Raw genomic sequence first — 25045 nt, forward strand, 5'->3', positions numbered from 1 at the left:
GTATAAGAGACAGCCCCCCACCCAGTCACTTCCACTGCTTTAAAATACTGTAGAGTTATCATTTTATGAGTATAATTATTTGTTTAAGTATAATACTGAGTTAGTATAGTTTTATTGGTTGTGTTTCTAGTGCACAGTCTAGATTACCATTACTGTACCATGAAACATGTGGTTCTCGTCCATGCAATTACAAATCAGGTGAAGCAATATAGAGTTTTGATTGCAAAAAACTTTACTAAGGGGCCTCTTCTCTGTCAATATCACATCTGAATGAAGAGGATTTGTTCCATATGATAGTGCTGTAAAAGGCCAACTTAGTGTAGTATAACGCAGGCCAACACGATTTGTTGTCACTTCGGGTCTGTGCGAGTTAAACGCGGATGTAATAGGTCTGCGCCAAGGACGGTCGTTATACACTATAATAAATCGCGTCGGGTTGCATTGTACGATGGTGTCCGAGTTGGCCTTAGTGTTAATAAACCCGATAGAAAATATATAATTGTGTAAATCTGATTTTAAACACGTGATCTTTGTAGTGTCTTGGTTTATTTGGAAACCTTGAGAAAGAATAGTCTTTCTTTACAAAGGGTACTTGTAAAACAAAAATGAACATCAACTTGTATGTGTCGTCGTCTTCTTTTGTTATTAAATCTTGTTTCATCTGTGTTAAAACCTGAAGACTTCCCCTCCCATGGCTTTAAGCTGTCCAGATTATCACACATTCTTTGGCAAAAAAGCTGTTGTATGGCTGTATACAAACTGCTTGCAGTTGCATGTGGCAAAGCGTGCAAGATGTTGGAATTCTGATAGCGAGACAATGCTCATCGCATTGCTGTCCCTTGTACTTTCGATTGCCTCTCTCCACCCAGGAGTATAAACGGGTACCTGGTAGGATGGTATGTGCATAAAGCAGCATAACTAGGAATACTTAAATACAAACAGCAAGAAAAGTGGTCAATTTGTTTCAAAACTGCCTAACTTATACATGTCAATTCCTCCATGCATCAGACTGGACATCTGATTTGTACATGCATTTTCGATTGGTCAGTCAACTGCTTAATAGTAGAAACTGTATGGCAATTAATATGTGGACACTCCAAACCGCAGGTATAAAACAGTAAAGAAACAGAAATAGGTAATTAAATTCCTTAACAACACAATTTATATTCGTATATAACATGATACATACTTCCTGGTAAAATCCTTGTCCTATGCTCAATGAATTTATCTTTCAGCAATATAATTTACAATAAAACTTTGCAACACTATACTTAATGTACGAGTATATAGAAATAGACATTTTACTTGACGAAATTAGAAAAATGTACATGCACCACTAAATTTATTTGCCTGTTTGCCTAATTTTATCCTCACATAATTCAAATATAGTAAAATGTTTTTCCACCTCCAACAAATACAATCACAAACCAACCAGTCAGAAAGGAGGCTAGGGAAACTCTGCCACTCATCTCATAAGTTCGCTTCAAGTCGAAATGGGGGAACCAACAAATAAATACGCTAGAATACTGAATTCACTTTTTATCGGTGGATGTTAACGTACAGTATTAATAAATGTGAAGTAAATAACAAGTGGAAATAAACTATTCAACAATTATTTCTTCTACTTGGCCAATACATCTGAGGCACCCATCAACATGGCATAAAATGCCAAATACTGTATTAGCATTTTAAAATGCTTAAACATATACTGCCAAGTTTGGCTGCCGTACGATGAATCCAACGCTGTTCCGTGAAAACTAGACGATGCGATGCTGCCTGCTGATTGCCGGTGGCAGTCTGAATGGACCATCATTAAAAACGATCCTGTGCGCATGTGTCTTGGCACTGCATTCTCCAAAGAATCGCATCGGCTGCAGTGAGTACCCAGCGTATGTAAAACTATAAGAATAGTATTTATTAAATGTCTCTTACTTGGTCAGGAAAATTGTTTTTTTCCTGATATTGCTAATAATTTATTGAAATATGCAAATTAGCAATTCAATATTACTGTAAGTTCATGTGGCATTATATTTTTAATTATAATTGTTAAAAAAAATAATAATGAAAATATTAACAAAAAAACCCCAAAAAACATAACAATATTTAGTTCTTAATCAGGAAGATAGGGAATTGCTCCATCAAGTAAAAGAAGCACTACATATACAGAAGCCATCTCCCAATCTTAATCGGGACCAACGACTGGAATTGTCACCTTTCTATAACACCCTCATCCGACCAAATGTCATCAACAGTAGGGAGAGGGTGATCCCTGATCAGTAACAGCTTTTTTTCAGCTGAATACGCATGTTGACGCTTCAAAAATTCAAGGTCAGTTAAGTTATGTGCTATATATCCGTTTTAACCGTAAATTATATATACTTATATCACCAGCACGTATGAACTTACAATCGGAAACACTATATGTAAATTATAAATTTAAAACTTTATATTTCTAGATAAAGTAGAAAACAAAGGAACTTATGCTTTTACGACTATCAATGTAGTCTTCTTTACAATGAAACATAATGGAAAATTGTGTCATAAGATTGTAATTTACTATTTATAATAATAAATAATAATAATGTTTAATCTAATCAAAGACCAAAGTTATTCACTAAATTATTACATCATTTAATTAATGCATTTGCATTGTTTAACTGGTAGACTTATATCATAATACACAGAATATACAAGTTTATAATAAATCTAACTATAATAAAGAATAACAGTAAATCACATTGAAAATGCAGAGATGTATGTATAGAGATGACCACAGTACACCTATGCATTTCACATCGGTGATAAATATTACATTTAATATACTGTATTATATAAACTGATTCTTTGAGCTAAATTATTGTTAATATATGAACAAAACATGTGAAACTGTGTGCGCATAAATATGGGGGAAGAGAGAGGGGTGGGAGGAAGTGTGAAGGGTATGAAGGTGGAATAATAATTACTTATCAATATAATAAAACAGAGAAAGTGTATGAATCTATCAGAATTTGGAAATATTATATATTGCATAGCAGTGTCAATGACAACAGTTAAAATTTGTGGAAAGGTGATGAGTTACAGACATGCACACGTACAAAAAAAAAATCAAATATATTATTAAGTGTGATCTGTCAGTCAATCAATCAATCCGTCAATTGACCAATAATTCAAATAATCAACATTCTGGTTATAGAAATGAATAAGATAGCTATTACTTAATATTTTATTATTTATATCAAATCTTATCCATATATTCACCCGAGACTTAATTGTGTTGACTACTTCTGTTTATTTCATAGTGTAACGGTGGTAACTCTGATTAAAAGAATATTATATTTATAAGCTTCACTATCCACTCTTGACAAAGAACTGTTGGATGAGAGTTGAAAATTAAATTACGTAAATTTTCATTTTTTGTAGTAACAACAGTTTTAAGAAACTGTTAAACAAATGTTATAATTGTTTGAGTTGATAATTAAAAATATTTAATCTAAAACTAAATTTTCAGTCTTGTCATGTTTTTAGCGCTAAGCATTATGGGATAGTATCTGTTTACGCTACACTGCCGACCAGATAATTATATGTTTTTTCATTGACGCTATACATCAAATCTATCATTATATTATAATATTTTTCAAAATTCTTACAAGAAAAGAGCTATTAGGAATGTTAGCTGATAAGACAATCTATTAATTGTCATATATATACAGCTAATATTAATTTAATAAGAAAAAAGACAACATTTTCTTCTTCAATACCATATTCCTGTATATCTTTTTGAAATATATTCCCACATACAATACTTCATTCTTCCATTATCATTAAATACCTAAAATGTGTAAAATACAACACAAACCTTAGCTCTTTACATTCTGACCAATCTTTAAGATACCATGCCTACTGTTTTAGTGCAAACTGTAAATGTACTAACGTAATGGTTACACATTTGATATCGCGCCTTTTGACTGTGAAGAGTTTTTGCGAATCTGTGGATGGCAGTCTCTGTCTGTTGATGCCAAATAAAATTTGAATCGAATGTGTAACACAGTAGAGTAACATGTACAGTAATAAAACATAGTTACAGTATTTTTTGTTTATACAGTATTGGAATTTAAGAGCAGCATAATATAGATATTTTTTTTACACAATTTCTCATATTGTGTACAGTTAGAGTAATTATATATGAAATCACAGCGCATCTACCAGCATTCCTTTAACAATTGCTAAAACGACCTTTGACCTGCACCCTAGCACACAATTATGTCAAATCCATGCCACCAATGGATTTCTTGATCCGCAGTAATATAGTGGTAAGCCATTGGTCAAGTCGGGAAATGGAATCATATTCCTTCACCTGTTAAAAAAACAACAAAAAGTGACAATGTTTAGATGCACCATTATTCTATTTTGTCCCATAAAGGTCTGTCTACACTATCAAATCTTAAGTGACAATCTTGTGTGATGTGTCCATATATGGGCATGATGAAGCCATATTTGGGTGTAAATATCACCTTTATTTTGTCTCATAAAATTTGTTAATGCGGACAGTGTTTAAGGTGTCAAAGCTTGTAAGGGAGGTTGGTAGTGGTTTTGTGTATCTCAGTTTTCCCTTCTCTTCAATTCATGTCTATGATTGATTCACCCTTACCAGTAATCTTCCAAAATGAGAGCACCTCCTCCTCCCCCCAATTTCCGGATAAACTCGAAATCGGAATGCCAATGTGCTACTGATCCTAGGTTTATGTTATAAAGTTAACAATGATCTTTCTGGTAAAAAAAAATTGTATTGTGAGCATTTACTAGCTTCAAAGGCATTAAGGCTGTAATTAGAGTACGTTTTAAGAAAATAATCGCAATGTTAATTACTGTTATAATTGAAATGACAGAACAATCTGAAAAGAAGGCAACAATTGCAATTCATTGGTTTTACTGAGAATATTCAACCCTTTCTGGAGTAAACTGAGCAAATTTCTTTCAGATTCTCAGAGCATCCAGAAGATATGCGATCCCTGCAATATTGCAATATAAATTCTATGTTTAAAATATTAATTCAGAATTCAATATAAGTAAAGCAACTCAGATCTCACTGAGCAGTACAGAATGTATGTGATGAATTAATGAGGGTTTTAGCATGCAATCTGATGATGCTTCAGGTAAATTAATTCTGATTGGTTCAATTGATTTGATTGATTTCATATTACTTACAGCGTCAGTATATCCATCAACATCTTCCTCCTCTAGGGCTGCTAACAATTTCTGAATCAAAATGAAATTTGAGATTTAAAAAAATTAACTTTTGAAATATTATCTTGATATAAATCAGTAAATTGTATTAGTAAACAATATGAATGTTATGTATTCTAGAATTAAAATGTATAATGCTAACAAATATAATACTAATAACTATAAATAATGTACTCTAATGGAAATAAAGAGCTTTTGATTTGTTCGACGACGCGACACCAGAACGGAATCACTCTTGCGTGAACATCCGTTCTCTTCATACGTAGATTTGGCCCAATTGCGTCCTAGAATCCACGCGAGGAGAACTTAATGTTCTCGCATTCACAGATGACTTTTAGTGACGCCATTACGTTCTACAGTCTTGTGCAATGGAAAGCTCCCTAGTAGTAGTGGCGGAGGCAGTGGCATTAGTAGTAGTAGCAGCAATAGTAGTAGAGTAGTTTAGCAGTAGCATAGGCTTAGCCAGCAAGCCGTCCGGCTGTCTTTTAGACAGCCTACAATTATTTAGGACGGCCACTTTTACCATGACGGCTTGGGCGGCTTGGCCTAATCAGTTTGGCCTAGCCTAATTGGCCCTGGTCTACCTTTAACAGATTCTCTATATTCTTAAAATCTATCGAATGTTACATTACATTAAACTAAAGCTGCAAAACACACGGGAGCGGTAGGAAGTGGGTAATAACATAAAGACATATTGGAGAGTTTTGTTTAAATGCGTGCAACTAGGTAATATTTCTGCTTGGTGGCATACTTAAGTTTGATAAAAACAACATTTATTGATTGAATGTATACGTTGTTTTCGTACCAATATTCGGTGGGGATTCCCAAAGATGGGCGTGGCCCACCCATCGGCTTAGTGCCACTGGCTTCCATTTTGGACAGCCTATTTTGTTTTTCTGGCTAAACTCCTAAAAGGTAGTAATATTTGTAGTAGTTGTAGCAGTAAAATTTGAGAAGTCTACATCAATAATTTGTAGTAAGGTACTCACGTTAAGTAGTTTGTATTCACGACTATCTGCAAATGCTGCGAACATCTCCTCATACTTTTGTACAGCAAGCTTTGCGTTCAGGGTATCTATACACATCTGACAGAGGGCAGCCTTGAAGAAGTAATCCTTAGCGCTGTACTTCAATAATGGCGTCTTCACAGCCACTTCTGCGACTTCTTCGTAGATCTCGACCGACTTTCCATAGTTTTCTAACTGAGCACTGTACTGCGCAACCTTTAGTAGACATTTATTAGCCGAGCTGTAGGGAGAATGGGAAAAAATTTCAACCTTTTTTTAAGCAATGTATACACAGGGTGATTCCAGTAAAAGAAAATTAAATTCAGATTTTTAATGTTAGAGTGTCATTTCCGGCCACCTACTGTAGAAGTGCCATAGGCATAAAATTTTGTATGGTCTTGACCATCCATCTGAAACTTTCTGGGCTCAATTTATTTCAAATTCCTGGATCCACTACTGGTATAATTTTAATTCATACCAAATTCTAATTGATTTAGTTAAGTTATTACAATTCTTTTAAACTGATGACTACAATAATGCCTAAATATGAGTCTTGGAAAAAGAGTCCCCCCCCCCACCCCCATGAGATATTCAGGACCACCCAGTCTTTGAAAGGTAAGGAATGCAATTTAACCATCTTAATTTAGGAAATTTCTAGACATGGGCCTACCTAGTAGAATCCTCTCCTTTATAGTAGTCTGCGGCCCTCTCATAGTATTCGATAGCCTTTTCTAAATCAATTGAGTTTCCTTCGTAAATTTCTGCCACTGTTATCAGATGTTTTGCTGCGATTGTAAACCGACCCATGTCTGTGAATATTTCTATGGCTTGCTGCAAACATCTCACGGCCTCTGTAAACAATTGTATTTAAAAGAATTTATATCAACTCTTCGGGTTTGTGATTAAATTAATTATATTTTATAGTTATTTCCTCCGCAGAAACTTACAAAAAATGAAGAAGGCAGAGAAGAAACCAAGTTTCTATAAATATTCATAAATGTTCTCTCTACAGTAGCATCTACATGTGAATATATTACAACCATAAAATGACTAATTTGCATATACAGTATGCTAATTTAAACGATAAATTAGATGGTTACATTGCATACTCTTTGTTTCTTGCTTTATTCAAAATGTTTTGGTTTTGGAAGCTGGTGTCAACATTAGAAAGCATAGCCTACATGAAGTCATATTATAGCAACTCGATGCCTACCAAATAAGTAATAAAAATTCGCCATAATTCATCAAATATCTGTGGCTTCCAGGGGGCGAAGCCCCCTGGACCCCCACCGGGGCCCTAGGCGGCCCCCTGGCCCCCAGCCAAGTGAGACTTTCTCTAATTCAACCCCTCTATAGAAAAAATATATAATGAAATATATAGAATCATAATGGCTTGCACCATTTTCTTTGGAGTTTTGTTAATTTATTAATTTAAAAAAAATAAATACTCCCTTATTTTCTTAGGCAGGCCTTCATAAAAGAATGATTAATTTCAAAAGAATATAGCATATTTTGTCCCTTGACTCAGTATGCAGTGCTACTGGTTCTGTGAAAATGTGAATGTCCCGGACTCATAATCCATATCACTGCCGAACAGACTCACATTAACACAACACACACATTACATGCAATCACCATACCAACAATTTACTGAAAAGAAAAAGCTGCAAATATTGGTCCCACATGTGATAATTTAAGTTAAGCTTTTAATATTTTGCTATGATATAGTGCTACTATCATTTTTTGATTTGCATATCATCTGATCACCAGAAAAGGGAGCTTTTGGTTTTCATGTTGATAGGAGGGATTTACTCATTCGTGACCGGCATACGTCCTCTGCAAAAAACACAGATTTGGTCAAATTGCACCACAGAATTCATGCGACGTTCTCGCATGTATAGTTGACTTTTTAGTGATATCATTGGGTTCTACATTCTACAAACATGCACAGTTGAAACTACAAGATGACATACTACATGGTTATCATATAAATGAGACAGTGTGGGACAGACACTAAAATAGGTGCAATATTTAGCATTTTAGTTGAGGCAAGGTGCAGAACAATTTCCCTCTCTGAAAGGAGTGTGGATTGCAGATAAGACCCTTCTTTGGTCTTTAAATTACATTCAGAATCAAATAGTTTTTGTTATCCTGTATCAACCACAAATTTAGTGTTAATACAGAGATTAAAAATAGGAGAACAAGCAATGTTAGTCTACAGTAGGCCAGATCTAGGTGGTTAATTGGAAAAGGTAGGCATTCAGACAAGGCGTAAGCATTCTGCAAATCCACCTCAGGAATTTGTTTCTGGGTACCTTCACCGTCAACCTTCTTGTAGCAACTTCCGGCTTCTGCTAGCCTGTAGCCTGCTCTGGGTTTGTTTTTCATCTTCTTCTCAAGTGAGGCTGATTTTTTAAATGCTTTCCCAGCAGCTGAACATTAATAAACAGAAGAAAATATATAATTAAATTTCTGTTAGAGTAAAAAAAAAAACCTCACATACCTTCACTGTCGGTTTTTTTGAAGCAGTTTCCCGCATCTACACAAGCAGTTGCTGCGTCGTGCTTGTTCTGTAACCGGAGGTGAATTTTTGCAGTTTCATAAAATGCATTTCCGGCAGCTTAAATCATAAACAAATTAATAAAAGTCATTTTATATAGCTGTAATGATTTACATCAGGACTAGAGACCTGACAACAGAGGGCACTGTTCATTTGATGTACTTTAAAACAGTTGAAGTCAGCTAACAACGGCGTTTTTTGTTACCGTTTGGATAAATGTATATAGTAACATTTATTCACAAATTACATATTAAATATTAAATTTACATAGGCATCAAAAAGAATCGGTTGCTTGTAATAGTTTGAATACACAACATACAAATACAGGATACATGGAAAGACAGGAATAAATTTAAATTTAATTTGGGGTCGGCCACAATTGTCAGTACTTCCTGGAAGGGGAAATACCCTAATGATCATCATGCAACAGTAATGGCTGATTAAGTTGTGCTGACATGGTTTGGGTTCTCTCTAGATAGGACATAAGTATAGATACAAGATTTCAGAGCTACAATAAGACTTAGTTATTGAAAAAAAAATAACAAAAAATACATAATTTACATACTGTACTGTAGATAGTTTGTCAGTTTGAATACCAAACATACAAAACACAGGATACATTGAAAGACATTAAAAACCCAAAATGCTATGAAAATGAATAATACTGATTTTTTTTTTTTATGTTTTCAGTGAATTCATATAATATTTTGATGATTGATGATGACACAAAGGTGGTACAATTCAATGTGTGTTGAATAATACAATGCCATGTAAGTAGAACTCAGAGACATAATAAGAATACTACAGCACCAACTCCAATGTACTGGATGTTCGAAATACGCAGAGCTGTATGTGTGTTTAAACCACCATACAAGATGGCTGCCGTAGATTTAGCCCATCATAATACGCTAACCATTGTTTCAATGGCGCCCTTAACTTAACATATTGAAGTTTTGAATATAGCTATGTTGAAACTCAAGCATTGCGGTGTAATGTACACAATTTTTATTTTTATTCCTCAGTACTTTATTTATAAATCAGATACACCACTTGGCCTCTTTTTGGCTACGATACAGTAGTAATAATGATCAATGTTTAATAGTTGGTCAAAGGGTTTTTATATGTTTATAATATATACTAAGTCTGAAGGTGCCGCTTTTCTACAGTGGCCATCTTGGATGGTACACATAGCCAACTCTGCATTGCTTTGTCATCTAAGTACTCTAGTTGCTTAATACATTAATAACTCTATGGTAGAACTCTAAAGCCAGGGAATCCGTCTATTATACTATGCAGAGCCATTCTTTATGACCTTTGTGCTAACAACCTCAACGCCATCGGAATAACCTCAGTGGAGTTTAGAGCTATATCCTACTACAGTAAATCAACATTTTAACTGGTTCTCAACCACTCCCACTGGCCGCTGTCTTGTTAACTTCAGAAGACCAGGCCCCTTTTTTACTTTGTATATGCCCCTAATACATTCAAATTCAATACAAAAATAATTTAGTATAAATACAAAAATGGAAGGAGCCATAAAATACCTTGGGGGAGGGGGGAAGGCTTAAAGAGCCTGGAGAGAGCCTACAGTATAAACAACTTTACATAATTATAATAATAATAACTAATAAAACACATCAGTATTAACATTAAATTTCAAATCGCCTGTTGGGAAAACATTTTACATAAATAATCATAATAAATTACAATGGATAATTTTATTAATAATTTAAATAAGATAGTAAGTTATAAATACAGATACAGGTAAATAAAATAAATGGAAACATAAAATAAGTAGACATGGAAAGATCCATTCTCCATTCAAGTGCTTGTTTTTTATATTAATTTAGGCACACACACAAACACCACTGCCAATAGCAGATATCACTCTCCTACACTTGTAGGTAACAATCCCTTCCACAAGACAAACATACACACACGATGCTTTACACTAAACTAAATCTCAATTATGAGGCTTAGGGAGTGGAATTGATTTGGTTGTGAAAAAAAAAAATCCTGCAACCTAGGGATTGGAAGGCAAGCATATTAATGATCAATATATTTAAATTTAACTCCACTGAAAAAGGAAAGCACAGAATGGCATGTAAAATTGAAAGTGTCATGTAGTGTTATAATATACTAAAAATAATAAAACGATTACAATAGTCTACCTTTGACTATAGAAATAGAACACAGTGAAATGGAATGAAGTGGGATACACTGAAAAAAAAAATTTTTAATAATTCATTATATTTTCAATTGTTTTTATCTAATAATAAGATTTTAAATTATCTGTACCTGACCATGCTTTTGCCATCTTGAAGGAATTTGCTGCCCTTTGGTAGATTTCACTTGCTTCTTCCAGTTTTGTTGTTGACCTAATAAATAAAAAAATATTATACAGATCAATTAAAGACCACTTTTGGGACAGGGGTTTTCATGGTCTTTAGCATGGTTGGTCTTTAATTAGAACAGAATATTATTATCAAAAAGATACTAGATAGGCATTTATTTTGGCTGCAGAAAGGCAGTTTTTAATTACAGTAGAAGTAGTCTATTATTGGAGAAATCTTTAATTAGAGAGACCTTTATGTACTGGAAAAGCTCCATTCTGTACGTCCACACAGATCTATAGTATGTGTTGTATTGTTGTATGTATAGCGAGCAGCGCTGTGCGAATGAGCCAAGGACACAGCTGCCGCAGCACGTGAAGAACGTTTGCCTATGCCTTTGAAGTCTAATGTGTTCCCTGCCACCAAATGCTCAGAAGGCTTAGTTTACCAAAAAATTGAAAATGGTGAAATGGAGAGTACCTTCTTTTTTCTCAATGCGCACTACTTAAAGTCAATCACTATGGCTGTGCAATTGTTTCCACCTTGAAGCTAATAATACATTTATCTTTCAAGAACTACCAAACATATTAATATTTACTACAAAAAAAGAGTTTCAAATTTAATAAAAAATTTTGCATCTTTTAAAAATATGGTATATTTCAACTTAAATGTCCATAAATTGGATAAAACTCGATAATTCTAATTTTAACAGATATTAAGAAATGATTGAGCATTATAATAAACTAAGTCATTTTAGGGTTAACAAGTGTTAACTATTCGAAAATTCAATCTAATGCCAGAGTAATTTTCAGATTTAATACGCTGCCTTAGCTTTAGGCGAACCAATAATCTTTATAAAAAATTATAAAATTGAACAAAACAGAATAATGTAACAGAAATATTTAAATTCGGAATCTGTTCCTGAAATATACACATAATCACATACTAAAAGTTTTAAAGATATTTAATAAGTTAAAATCAAACGGTGTGGTATCGCACATATGCTGTTTTGAAGCGTATAAACGCATGTCGTTGCCAACTTGTTTACCAACAAAAAACATCTTTAAAGTAATAATATGATAATACCCCTATGCTTGATCCAAAGGCGGGGAACATACTGGTAGTATGTCGCGTCAAATGGATCTGTTGCTGAGTGATCTCCTTCTCAATAATACCTCCATGGTTAGACTTGACATCGAGGACTGAAATTAGTGTGAGGATGACGAGGGCAAGATCATTAGATGGGACAGTCTCAGAAGAAAAACAAAAAAAAAAAGTGTGGGAAAAATTAACTTGTGTTTAGGAAGGATTACTCATTTTCCAAAAGGTCCACTGATTAATCTCAGATAAGAAAGTATAATACATACTCCAAGTATTGAAATGCACGCCATCGTATTGGGATTCAATATTTCGACATAAATTATGTCATCATCAGGAATTCCTGATGATGACATAATTAATGTCCAAATATTGAATCCCAACACGATGGCGTGCATTTCAATACTTGGTTGGAGTAGGCCTAGGCCTAGGCATTATACTTTCTTATTACTCATTTTGTCATCTAATAAATATTCTTAGATCACTCATATCGATGTGCTCTTTCCATTTAATTAATTAGTGTGCTAGACTAGGGCCAGGACTGGGCCTTTTTAGCCTAGGCCTAGGCTTAGGCAAGACCCTAGGCCTACCTAGGCTAGACCTATCCTGAGGGTAGAGAGAGTAGACTCGGCCTAGGCCCTAGACTATTGAGTTTGTTAGGTAACACCTACCCTCCAAACAGGCTGCCGAAGAAAGTCTGCGAAGACCTCACTTTCTTCTCAGCCTCAGCCATAAGCTCTTTTCCTTTCTGCTCTTGATCTGCCATATTAAACTATCTTAACAACTTTCTAGATAAAACCACGTCAGTCAATCCGTATTTAAAATGTAAGCAGTTTTTTACACGTCAATATATTATTTACATTCTCTACAACAATCGGCCATTTTATTCATTATGAGGATTGATTTTGAGCATGCGTATTCTTCTTTACGATCATAGGATGATCCCAACCATCGATGACGCAAACGACAGCGCGTTATCGAACGCGTTATGAATTTATAACGACAGAACTTTCTAATGTACACACACACACACAACCAAGGTATGAAAATACTATGGGCCTAGCCTATAGTATAATTTTATAAAAACAAAGTTACCTAATTCATCATACTTCAAGAAATAGTTTACTTTTCCTGAAGACAGAATGTAAGTAGTCATGCAAACCTATAGGCCTACAATAATTATTTAAGTACTCTGTACTTGGCTGCTGATTTATAATTTTTAAAATCTTTCTCATACAGTACTTACTTCCATATTTGTTTTACTATTAATATTGTTGCTATTTTTATAACGTAACTTTGTAGGAAATTTTTATTATGTAGTAATTTGTATTTCCCATTTTTATTGATTGATTTTTTATGGTAGGCCTACCTTTGTAAAAATGCTGATTTTTTTTTTGTAAAGGCACTATATAAATGCTTTTTAATAATAATAATAAAAATAACAATGACTAATAATAATATTAGGCCTAATTAATAATGATAATGATGGTGGTGATGATGATGATTATGATGATAATGATGATGATAATTTATGGTAGGCCAACCTTTGTAAAAATGCTTTGATTTTTTTTTGTAAAGGCACTATATAAATGCTTTTTAATAATAATTATTATTATTACTGTATTATAATAATGATAATAAAAATAAAAATGATTAATAATAATATTATTAGGCCTAATTAATAATGATAATGATGGTGATAATGATGATGATTATGATGATGATAATGATGATAATAAATAATAATAATAATAATAATAATAGGCCTAATAAAAACCCAGAACAACATTACGTTTATAATAAGAACGTTAAAATACGGTAACGTTACAGTTGGGTGTTGAAAACGTTATGTTGTAGAACCGTAAAAATGTAAGATACTTAAGACGCAACTTCACAAACTACTTAATGTTTGAAAGTTCTTGCAACGTTTTGGCAACATTATTTTATGACATACTCTTCATTAAATGAAATACTCATCATAAAAAGTTTTTTTAATTTATCCTGGTAAGCATAATCATTCCCGCTTATATATTTCATGCAAAATAACATTAAAAAAAATAATAATTGATTACCTACTGATTAGCTTGTGACATATTCAAACCATGAAAAACAAATAAGATAAACTTAAAACAGTCACTCTAATTTAGTCTCTTTCTTTGCATGAACAGTACTTTTAAAATCAATTAAGAGGATTTTCCTTTTCTCCTCTTTTTGAATTTCACTTTTGTGGAAGTATTGCAACTACACAGCTAGGAAGAAAGGACGCACACAAAACATCAATTAGCATTTTTATTTCACAAACATAAATGTGATTTACTAAAATCTATCATAACATCATGGCGAGATTGCGTACATAACATCGGAGTAAACTGGTATCACTACTTAAATTGTTTAATAATGGTTATATAAATTTCAATTGACACACTATAATATTTTGAAATTAGGAAAAAAAGGAACATGTATGCAGATAATATTAAATATTAGTATACAGGTCTTAATAATATACAAAAGAAATAAATCGTTTATAGTAGAAATTGACAGATATATTAATATTGACAGATCCAATGTTTAAATACGTTTGTGTCCTGATAAATAAAATAAAAGAATACATAAGTTAATGTCATGTAATATTCACAGAAAAATATTCATCAACTTTAAATTTTATCTGAAAATACAAGTATGATGTGAACACATTGGAATTTATTAGTGATTTGATTATGATAAAACAAAAAATATTGTCAAATTTTCAATATAGTACAATATCTTTATCTTTATTGGTCTAATATATTTAAAATAAATACATCAGAAATTCTTCATTTATACACTGCAATAAAAGGTAAGAAATTCAATATACAATTACATATAAAAGGTTAAGAAACACAATATGAAAGCTAGGCCTGCATTATACCTAATACAATCAATAGATATAGTGCTGCTGGTATTCCATACATTTTACTGATCGTGTTTGAGAAAATGGGTCTGATCAGGGAGATTTAAAAAATAATTTTTTGCATCTCCCTGGTCCGATTGTCTTGAAGATATTGTCTATCCTCCATTTTTGAAAATGGGCCCAAAAGTCTACACTCGGTGGACCCTATTGGCTTGGCGTGTGCCTGATAGTCCACACTAGTTGGGACCGATTGTCTAGAAATGGGGTGGGCCCGATCGTCTGTCACCCTTTTCAGTGAATTGGATTCGGCAGACTGGGTATAAACTCGGCAAACCAGGTTTCGGCAAACCAAGTTTCGGCTAACTGGATTTCGAAAAAAACCCTAATAGTAAAAAAGTTTTAATTTACTCTACTTTGACATAAAGGCATCATCTCTTAATATTTAGCCTATTCCACATACAATTATTGTTAGAATACAGGCTCATCACTTTTGGACATACAGTAAGGTGCTTCAAATTGAGAAAATCTAATCTAAATACTGTATCTGCAATTAAAAAAATTAATTAAAATTTTTGGTAGCACCTTCTCCCTTCATTAGTGTACGAGTATCTACAGTAAATGCTAGCTACAGTAGCAGTATAAGTATATTGAAACAATTCAGTGGTAATTAACAATATTAGTGCGCATATTACAATCACCATCATCATCCATTACTGTGCATAAACTCGGTTGAGTATACTCACAGCACAATGTGTTTGTACAGTACTTATATTTTGCGGTCCAAAGGGAAAGAAAGTATTGTTAATGTTTTTGGAAGCTTTATTGGAGCGCTTAATCGAGAGCTTATAAAAAATATTATAAGTCAATCTACTCTACTACTCTACTAATTGCTTATCGGCATGGTGCTTTCCATGCCAGTTCCCATGTTACTCTCCCTATATCACATATTCCCGTAGGTCTATCATGGGTCCTACTTTATTCATCGTAAAAATGAGTTTATAAGGAAATGCTTGACTTCATTCATTTTAACTCTGTATACATTGCATTTAAAATACTGTTTTTCAAAGTGTTTCATTACACACAGGTAATATACTGTATACACTTGCTTAAGCGCCGTGGTGCTTATTCAAGAGAAGCTCTTAGCGAAAAAAATCAGGTTTGGTGCGGTGCTTATTCTACAGCAGCGCTTATTCAAGCATTTATGGTAAATAACAATAATTAATAATAGTAGTAAGTATTTTATTACTACTGTATAACTATTAGTGGTAAATAACAATTGGTAGGCCATATTATCATCATTATTATTATTGCTGTGTTACCCTGTTAGAATCGTATAAAAATAAATAAATTGTAAAATAAAAAATGCAATATTCACTTCAAATAATTGATTTGCTTGACATGACATTCATAAAGGATATAAACAAGGGTGGGTCTTTCTAAAGGTGTTAAATCATTCGAACAGTATAACATTCTTTTTTACTTTTTTTCTAGTATTTCATTTTCTATCAATTTAATCATTGACTTGGTGAACTCAGATACCTCTTCTTTGTTTCGAATTCTCTTCAAGCATACCTCAATTTCTTTCACAATCGCAGATGCATTCTCTAGTTCTCCCTCTCTAATGTATACTTTGGCCATTACATAAAAGACAAATACGACAGGATCCATTACTGCAAGTCCAAAAGTAGGCTTACTTTTCAAAAGTTGATGTAGTCCTTTATCAATTTCCCAGGCACTCTGTACCAAGTATGAATGTTTGTCTTGGTTTATATTTATACTATGAAGATTATTCATAAAATCATCATTATTTTCTTTAAGTTTAATAAGTTCAGGTTTACACTCTGCAAGTAGCGTTTTCAATTCTTCATAATTACCAAATAAATAATGGTATTGTACTATAAGAGCTAGACCACCTATACCTCCATCAGACCTTCCATCAATGTAAACCATTTCATAACCCAATTTATAGTAATCCAACGGCTTTTGCCGATAGGGAGTCAGATTTTGACACTGGCGGCAATATTTTTGTAAGTAAATCAATAAATACACATACATATTACCTAACATTCTATATAATTGCGTCTTGAGCATTTCTCCACATTCCTGTGGCGCAATCTTTTCAATATTTTTTACAAAAGGGAGAACGATTTCTCCTGGAAATTCAAGAATTTTAGAGCATTGATGAGTTTTTACATTTATACTGAAATAATTAATATTAAAAAATATGAGTGATAAAACATTTTCTGTCCATTTCCAACACGGATTGTATATTGCGCATCTATATATATTGCCACCTGGACATATCTCAGAAACATACTGTTCAAGATCTACTCTAGCCCATGGGTGATTAGACATATCTTCTAAGTTGTCATATCTCTGAATTTTGAGCTCATCGCAAAGATAATCCATAGGCGTTATGTTTGTTTGTTCGTTTATTGGTTTTTTATTAGGCGTAGAATCAAATTTAGCAAAGTTAACAAAATCAACACTTGAAATCACCATTACCCAGATATCGGTCTTAACTTCCATCAATTTTTCTTTTACTTTTTCACATTGTGCTTTCGATAGATGACCAATCAAATTTTGCCCAGATATAAAATAATGAGGCAGTTTTCGGCTATTGTAACTTTCAATAAGCCAATCAAGTACACTTCTAATTAAATTCATGATGTTGTCATCTGTATGTAAAGTTTCACACATCCACAAGCAAGCGGTCTTTATGAAATACGAGCAGAATGGCGTTGGTTTGTCAGAATCACATATGCCTACAATGTGCTTTTGTTTAACTGCTTTCAGAGCATACATGCAGTTAGCGAAACATTCATTCATATTATGTATGAGCTCTTTCTCAGCTAAGGAAAACGATAATCTCCATTCAGTATTTTTTGACGCACTATTCAGTTGTCCAATGGGAACTACAAAACAATCTAGATTAGACACATCTTTTATCAGCTCCGGTGATGGCCAGTTACTCGGCCTTTTTCTAGTAATATAGTCAGTAGAGTTAGGTGGCCATGATTCACACTTCAAGCAAAAGACTGTGTCTACCTTTTGTATAAAATCATAATACTTCTCACAAAATGAACCTTCTAATGAGGGACCACTCTTCCTAGAAACAATCAAATTTGGGTTCATAATATTATCATCATCCGTGCTCATAAAACTATCCATGAAAGTGTTGGTCATTAAATACCCATTGTCATCAATGTGATTTATAAAATCCTTATGTAGACACGATCTATCAATTGCCATGAGTCTTAGATACGCTGGTTCGCTTGGATTCAGCTCAGCTATTACACGCCCAGGCCTCTGTGTTCTCCCATTGGTTTGCGATTGCCATACCACAACCGGAAATGTTGGCAAAATCTTCATGAAGTCCACATCACCGCAGACGCTTTTTGGTATCCCTTCAAACACACTTCCAACCTCATATTCGTCTCCACACCCTAATATTGTCGACTTACAATACGTCAGTCGTTCCTGTTCAACTTTATATAAAGCTATATATGCTGATCTTAAACTTGTATTCAGATGAATAACTGTTTTAGCAAATTTATCCATAATTCAGTGTTGTTTTCAGTGACCTCTTCTTACCGCGTTGCAAAAAACAACAACGGCAGGCCTAGGCACTTTTTTCACGCTGCGGCGGTAGACATCTCCGATCGATGACAAACAGTTCTGGGCAGCGAAGCGTAACCAATAGAAATAACATAGCGTTTCGACCATATTTTCGGAGGTCATGTTACTTAAAAATCATAAATGCTTAACGGAGGGTCGTGTACTGTCAGCATAAATTTTCCTTAAAATGTTCGCAAAGGATATATCTACGTCCTGTATGAATAAAAAAAATTTAAAATTTGTTTAGTCTGTCAAATTATAATTAGTCAATTGAATTTTATATAGCCGTCATTAAACAGTTAGGTTCATATGACAGCCTTTGACACGGATAGGTCTTCTATTTCGACTTACTATTGAAGCCCCATTCCCGACAAAATTTCACTAAAAAGAAGATTTTTTTTAATAGAAAAAATGCATAATATGCATTACTCTAACCATGGAAAATATTGGCATACATTTTAGTTTTACGCAAAGGAATAAAAAAAAAGTTAGAAATAGGCCTACAGACTATTTCTCATAAGAGATTATCATTTTCTCGACGAATTCTTCGTTACCAAATTCAAAGTTATTATTATTATTATTATTATTATTATTATTATTATTATTATTATTATTATTATTATTATTATTATTATTATTATTATTATTAGGCCTATTATATATTCATTAATTACGACGCATTAAAAATGTACCGGAATGTATATTCTCTAGACTTAATTCTTTTTTTTTTCAAAATTCTCATTTATTTATATTTAGTTTTATATAAATAAAACTGATATAACACAGTATAGTATTTACAATACCGTAATAATTTCGTAATTAAATATTTAAAACGTGTGTAAAATAAGAACAAAATAAGAACATTTTGAGCCTGAAGTCGGCCTAATTTAACCGTTCCCTGTACTTATATTGTAATATAGGATTAAGTTTTTTTTCTTGATTATGCTTGCCATGTGAAGACCTCGTGCCACTTTGTCTTAGTGCTATCATATAGGCTCTTGGCCATGCAATAATGCTAGACATATCCTGCTATATATGAATATTTATATTTTAATGTTTTGGGTTTTTTCCCCTTTTTTCGAATGTATTCATGGAAATTCTCTTCCTTATTCTGATTATTATCTTCTCGTCCCAAAACCTCATATTTGCAAACTGGATACAGAAATAAAAACAGCTCACACCATATCAATTATTTACTTAGGTCTGTGGTTGCTGCAGCTGAGAAATTGCATACAAATCTTTTCAACGTTTAATTTGGAAGAAATTAATTAGCCTGTATAAAAACAAATAAATGTGCGCCTAGGCCTATAACTTAAATAAAGTAAAATTGGAAGAAAAGTTAATCCAGAAAGAAAATTATGCAAACAAAATGTTCAACAAAAATTTTGTAGAAGCAACGAGGGGGAATTAGACGATGATATTGCTACTAATACAGTAGACCTATTAAGTATAAACATGAACGCAAAATAACTCTTGGTACCACATTGTTGACGATAGAACATTGCACTAGAATGTATAAACTGAACAAAACTATATTATACGTATAGTTGTCTCAGGTATAAATTATCTCTAGACGGGCCACAAACAAAATTCATAGACTATGATTTAAGCGAGTCTTGTTCGGCAACGCCATAAAAGTTTGGAGGTAACATACATTTTCTATAGGCCCGGGTAAACAGGCGGGTGTCTATAAAACGAAGACAAAAGAAAGACCTAAGACCCATATTTTTTCTCTTTTATTTTGATGATAATACACCAGGCTGTTACAAAATCAAAATTACGATTTTTTGGGCGTCGCGTGTTTGCGAAATTTTCAAGGGCTTTATGGGTGTCTACAAAAAGAAGTCCGAAGACCCGACAAACGAGACCTCCAATTATTTCTCAATTATCTTATTGAAAGTAATTCAAAATCATCATAAAACAGTTGCCAAGTACCTATTTCAGTATTTTATCGAAATAAAATGAGGAATATCAAGAAATACTTAAGGGTCTTCGTTTTATAGATACCCCAACAGTGTCTATAAAACGAAGACCCTTGAAAAATTCACAAAGAGACGCCCAAAAAATTTCGTAATTTTGATCTTGTGACAGCCTGGCGTATTATCATCAAAATGAAAGAGAACAAATAGGGATCTTCGTTTTTGGGTCTTCGGTCTTCGTTTTATACACCCGTAAACAGGCCACGCAACCGCGATTCAACATTCGTCGACATACAAAGGCCCACAGCCTTGAATTGTGTTTTAATTTGGTGAACTTGTGCCTTGTGTAAAACGTTCGGAAATTAACCAAAGTATCAAGCTCAGTTAGGCCCTAGCCTAGAGGACCCCCCCCCCCCATAATTAAGACTAGACCCCTCCTCTATTGATTATTCCAAAAGCTGGGCGGACCTGGATGATGGAACCATGGAGCTCAGCGAAGCGAGGAAAGATCGCAAACAGGACTTGCGAAGTAGTTAGTTAGAGTGGAGGATTCCCCTGAAAATGTTAGTAAATGGAAATAAAAAATAATGCCGAAAAATTGTAATTAAATTTATGGTTTGGTTTTCAATTTGTAGAGCGCAAAATACAAAGTCTGAGAGTGCCGTTTCCGGTCATCTAGAGGTGCTATATTCATAACATTTCAACCATGGTGTAGGGTAAGCATAGGCGTAGATCCCGGGGCGGGGGGAGGGTGGGGATATATCCCCCAATATTTGACAAGGGGGATGGTCCATTGTATCATCCCCCCAATATTTTGACTATGTATGGGATAAAATGGAGCTTTACACACTTCAAAAGACTGTCACAGAAATAATTTGCACTGTCTTATGCGCTTACAAAGATGAAAATTAGCAGAATGTATTAATGTTGATAACAAAATTATTTTATCTGGTACCAATCTAAGCTCTTCTTCTCACCACTGATAATGGACTTTTCGGCTAAGCCCCGCCCCTTGGACATTGTTGCTAAGGTCCCACAAGACGACAGTGTTAAAACATACGCGAACACGTGCGTTTGTAAGACAACACGTGTGTTTGTGAGACACGCGCGTATTCCTACCGTTGTTGTGATTGGTCAGTTGTTAAGTTTGACTGACACTCCGGAAAGGTCTATTAAATCAAAGACATGAACTTAAGAGCACATCTCATACTTTCATTGAAACAAAAAACAAAAACAAAATGATCCGCTATAAGAAATAAAATAAAAATATAATAAAATGATAATGATAATAATAACAATTTTATAATAATTTTCAATTAAAAATAATTGTAAATATTTATTTAAGCAATGATTGGTCTTCGATTTTTTTTTTCACAGTAAACAAACTTAATTGCCAAACAATGGAAACCATGAAGTTGAATGCCGTGAATCAATCGGTTTCTATGCAAAATTCAAGGATGCACTCCAACTTGTCACTTTACAAGCATCACATCAAAACTCCGCATATAGAGCCTCCTAGCCAACTGGCCAGACAAATGAGTCACCGTAGAACATCGATTATTCCAAGCGCTAATGTATACGAATCTGTCAAAATTAACGATAAGGAAGAACAGGAGATATTGAAAAAAGAGCTGAAGAAGAAAAAACGCCTTGAAAACGCGTCGCCATTCCATAAGCTGATGTATGATTTTACTGAATCAATGCTTTTTAATGGCTTCATCATGTTCGTAATCCTACTGAATACGGTCATCCTCTGTGCTCTGACTTATGAAATAATAGCCGTTCGTATTGGTAAGTTACATAAAGCGTGTCCAGACTATCAAATTTTATTTGACGTGCCTAATATGGTCATGATGACATCACATTATGACATTAGGCACATCATTACTATATTTGGCATACAACAGTTTTTTTGTCCAAGAAAATTTGATAATCTTGATAGACGCTTAAAAAAGAGAAATTAAAACTTGGTGGCGGAGCCCAATGAAATTGGAACAACCAAAAATAATATGTCTAAGCTATGTCCACACAGTATAATCTTATGTGACAACCAAATAATTGTGATATGCCCGTGGGGACGTGTAATATGACATCATCATGCCCATTTATGGGCACATCACACAAAATTTTCACATACAAATTTGATGGTGTGTACAGAGCTTTAGTAAAAAAAACTGGCATTGGGAGAAAAAATTGCGTTTATGGTTTGTTTTGGGGTTTGTTTTTTTAAATGTTTAAATATAGAAATTGGCCGGTCGAGTCTTGAAAACGTTGGTGTTCTCTTGGGAATGACACAACTGTTTTGATAAAACAATTTGATAATAATAATAATAATTGTCGTTGCCTATCTATGATGATGACGATGATGATGATATGACTAATCTATCAGCATTTATATCGGTAATATTATTTATACATTGTCATTCTGATTTTTTTTAGGTTGGTACACGACGTTCATAGATTATATATTCCTTGTAATCTACTTCCTGGAATGTGTCGCCAAGTTATACGTATGGCGTTTGGACTATTTCAGGGAGGCGTGGAACATAGTCGGTATGTGATATTTGGTTTATGTTGGTTGGTTGGTGACATGCAAGCCCTAACTTTTTTTTCTAATGTTGTGATGGCTATCGTACCGCAGATTGTCAATCAATATCCATTTGGTCAGCTCAAAATTTCCCATATCTATGATAATATTTTTCTTTTTTTTTTAGATTTTGTGATCGTAATGTGTAACATTGCAGATCTCTTAGTTCCCGTTATTTTGGGTAGTGAAGTGAATATACTACAGTTTCTAGGTATTCTGCGGGCAATGAGGGCGCTAAGAGCTTTACGAGTGCTTCGTACCGTAAGGTGAGAAACACAAACGATTTTGTTCGCACTCCTGTGAAGACTACAACAAATACAATCAATGGTCATTAATCGAGGCCGGTATACATACCATAATTGTTTAAAGTCGGTATGCAGTTACGTCTGCATTCCCAATTAAATAATTTGAAAATAAACCTCCGCCAGAGAAGAATTAAAAATTAAAGGGTCCAAGAACAAGGTCAAGGTTATTCGATATTTACCCTCGAGCATAAAAGAAAATAATGGACAGTGCTCTGTTCAATAATATTCTAGACAATAATACGTAGTTTAGAATACGACAATTTCTTGGTGCAGTTTCGCCCATCTAGTTAGAAATGAAACGATAAAAGCACTAGCAGATGCATATTTTATTTTATTTATTTTTTTTTTAAATCTCCAAACAGGTTTCTCAACAGCTTGCAGGTTATTATGAATACATGTCTCCAGTCTATGCAATCTATGGGAGCGATCGTCTCTTTAATTTTCCTCTTTCTGTGTATCCTTTTATTAGTATCTTTGATAGAACCCGAGCATTTTGAGCAATTCATATCGCCAAAAGAGTATAAAACTGCAAGAGGTCCGACTGCCCTGATTTTGAATGTACGCGATGGAACATTAAAAAAAGGACTACCACAAGAAATGAGGCACCTTATTAGATTTTGAATAGAGTTTGAAACTCGAACATGCGCACAGAACACGTTTGATACGAACATCTTTTAAGGACACGCCCTACGTGGCAGTACTTTTTGAAATAGGATTACGTTCCAACGAAACCACGAGAGTTGGACTTCTTGCAGTTCTGTACTCTTTGGTTTAAGTGACAAAATGTTTTATGTGCCTGAACTGTATAAGCTAAGGAGCATAAAATTAATTACTGAAAAAAATTTTAACACAGGAGTTAAAAATTATTGTTCCCTCACCGAAATATGTGTGCTTTGAAATACACTTCCATCTCGCAACTTGGCACTCTGTAGTTCTTTGCTGACTGGATCAAAACAGACCATGTGACCATCATGAATAATGATGCAAGCAGTGTCAGCTGTTGCCCAGGCAGCTGGGAATAAGTTCTACAGCAAAAAATATCATTTAAAAAAATTGTAAATAACATAAATTTTTATTATATCTTTTTAATGTTATTGTTGTAACTGATAGTATTTTCCACTGTCTACCATTCTTTACTTTGAATCATTAATTTTTAAAGTGAATTATTTATTTACAAAGCGAAGAACTCAACATAAAAAGATGTCAAGATCATGCTAAATAGGTGATTTTCTACAGAAATGAAAAGTTTTGTTTTTTACTCTATATAAGTCATTTATTAATTTAAAAAAAAAAAAAACCTTATTAAACTGCATCTCATTTTACTAATAAAATTATTAAACACTAGGTTGATAGAGAAATATTTCAAATATTTCTGGGGTTGGAGAAAGTATGCAAAATTCAGTATATAGACAGATTTTGTTTATTGTATTTGTTGTCTGCCTGCAAATTAAACAATCTGTGATTTTTTAATAAAGAATATAATC

The 25045-nt window shown here is 33.6% G+C and overlaps 3 protein-coding genes across 4 annotated transcripts; 1 reads left to right on the forward strand and 2 right to left on the reverse strand.

Annotated features, from left to right (window-relative positions):
- Positions 1-1139: 1139 nt before the first annotated feature.
- LOC117116119 (alpha-soluble NSF attachment protein-like) lies at positions 1140-13146 on the reverse strand. 2 transcript variants are annotated; one of them, XM_033260085.1, is made up of 7 exons: positions 12914-13146; positions 11110-11189; positions 8567-8683; positions 6922-7102; positions 6234-6492; positions 5206-5256; positions 1140-4354 (listed from the first exon to the last, which is right to left on the reverse strand). In XM_033260085.1, the coding sequence occupies exons 1-7, from the start codon at positions 13006-13008 to the stop codon at positions 4259-4261; spliced, it is 879 nt and encodes a 292-aa protein (XP_033115976.1). In that variant the 5' UTR covers positions 13009-13146; the 3' UTR covers positions 1140-4258. The 2 variants fall into 2 exon arrangements, with proteins under 2 accessions (XP_033115976.1, XP_033115975.1); XM_033260084.1 differs by lacking the exon at positions 8567-8683 and adding an exon at positions 8755-8871 and having other exon boundaries at positions 12914-13145.
- Positions 13147-13285: 139 nt separating this feature from the next.
- On the forward strand, positions 13286-24182 carry LOC117116017 (cation channel sperm-associated protein 1-like). The gene is made up of 5 exons (XM_033259947.1): positions 13286-13386; positions 22047-22460; positions 23109-23222; positions 23384-23522; positions 23924-24182. Exons 2-5 carry the CDS (start codon positions 22070-22072, stop codon positions 24180-24182), a joined length of 903 nt encoding a protein of 300 aa, XP_033115838.1. The 5' UTR covers positions 13286-13386; positions 22047-22069.
- On the reverse strand, positions 14519-18753 carry LOC117116101. The gene has a single exon (XM_033260053.1). The coding sequence runs from the start codon at positions 18691-18693 to the stop codon at positions 16609-16611; it is 2085 nt and encodes a 694-aa protein (XP_033115944.1). The 5' UTR covers positions 18694-18753; the 3' UTR covers positions 14519-16608.
- Positions 24183-25045: the final 863 nt, after the last annotated feature.

Source organism: Anneissia japonica, unplaced genomic scaffold (assembly GCF_011630105.1).
Source record: "Anneissia japonica isolate Jap-2015-1 unplaced genomic scaffold, ASM1163010v1 scaffold287743_len2803612_cov181, whole genome shotgun sequence".
NCBI classification, from domain to species: domain Eukaryota; kingdom Metazoa; phylum Echinodermata; class Crinoidea; order Comatulida; family Comatulidae; genus Anneissia; species Anneissia japonica.

What these genes read in the sequence shown, in the direction of transcription:
- LOC117116119 (XM_033260085.1), bottom strand. Translation starts at nt 13,008, where the DNA reads ATGGCAGATCAAGAGCAGAAAGGAAAAGAGCTTATGGCTGAGGCTGAG. An exon ending in GATGGCAAAAGCATGGTCAG is followed by an intron (nt 8,684 to 11,109) that starts GTACAGATAATT and finishes ATTAATGTTCAG; the next exon opens with CTGCTGGGAAAGCATTTAAA. An exon ending in AAAGGAGAGGATTCTACTAG is followed by an intron (nt 6,493 to 6,921) that starts GTAGGCCCATGT and finishes TTCTCCCTACAG; the next exon opens with CTCGGCTAATAAATGTCTAC.
- LOC117116101 (XM_033260053.1), bottom strand. Translation starts at nt 18,693, where the DNA reads ATGGATAAATTTGCTAAAACAGTTATTCATCTGAATACAAGTTTAAGA.
- LOC117116017 (XM_033259947.1), top strand. Translation starts at nt 22,070, where the DNA reads ATGGAAACCATGAAGTTGAATGCCGTGAATCAATCGGTTTCTATGCAA. An exon ending in AATAATAGCCGTTCGTATTG is followed by an intron (nt 22,461 to 23,108) that starts GTAAGTTACATA and finishes GATTTTTTTTAG; the next exon opens with GTTGGTACACGACGTTCATA. An exon ending in CGAGTGCTTCGTACCGTAAG is followed by an intron (nt 23,523 to 23,923) that starts GTGAGAAACACA and finishes ATCTCCAAACAG; the next exon opens with GTTTCTCAACAGCTTGCAGG.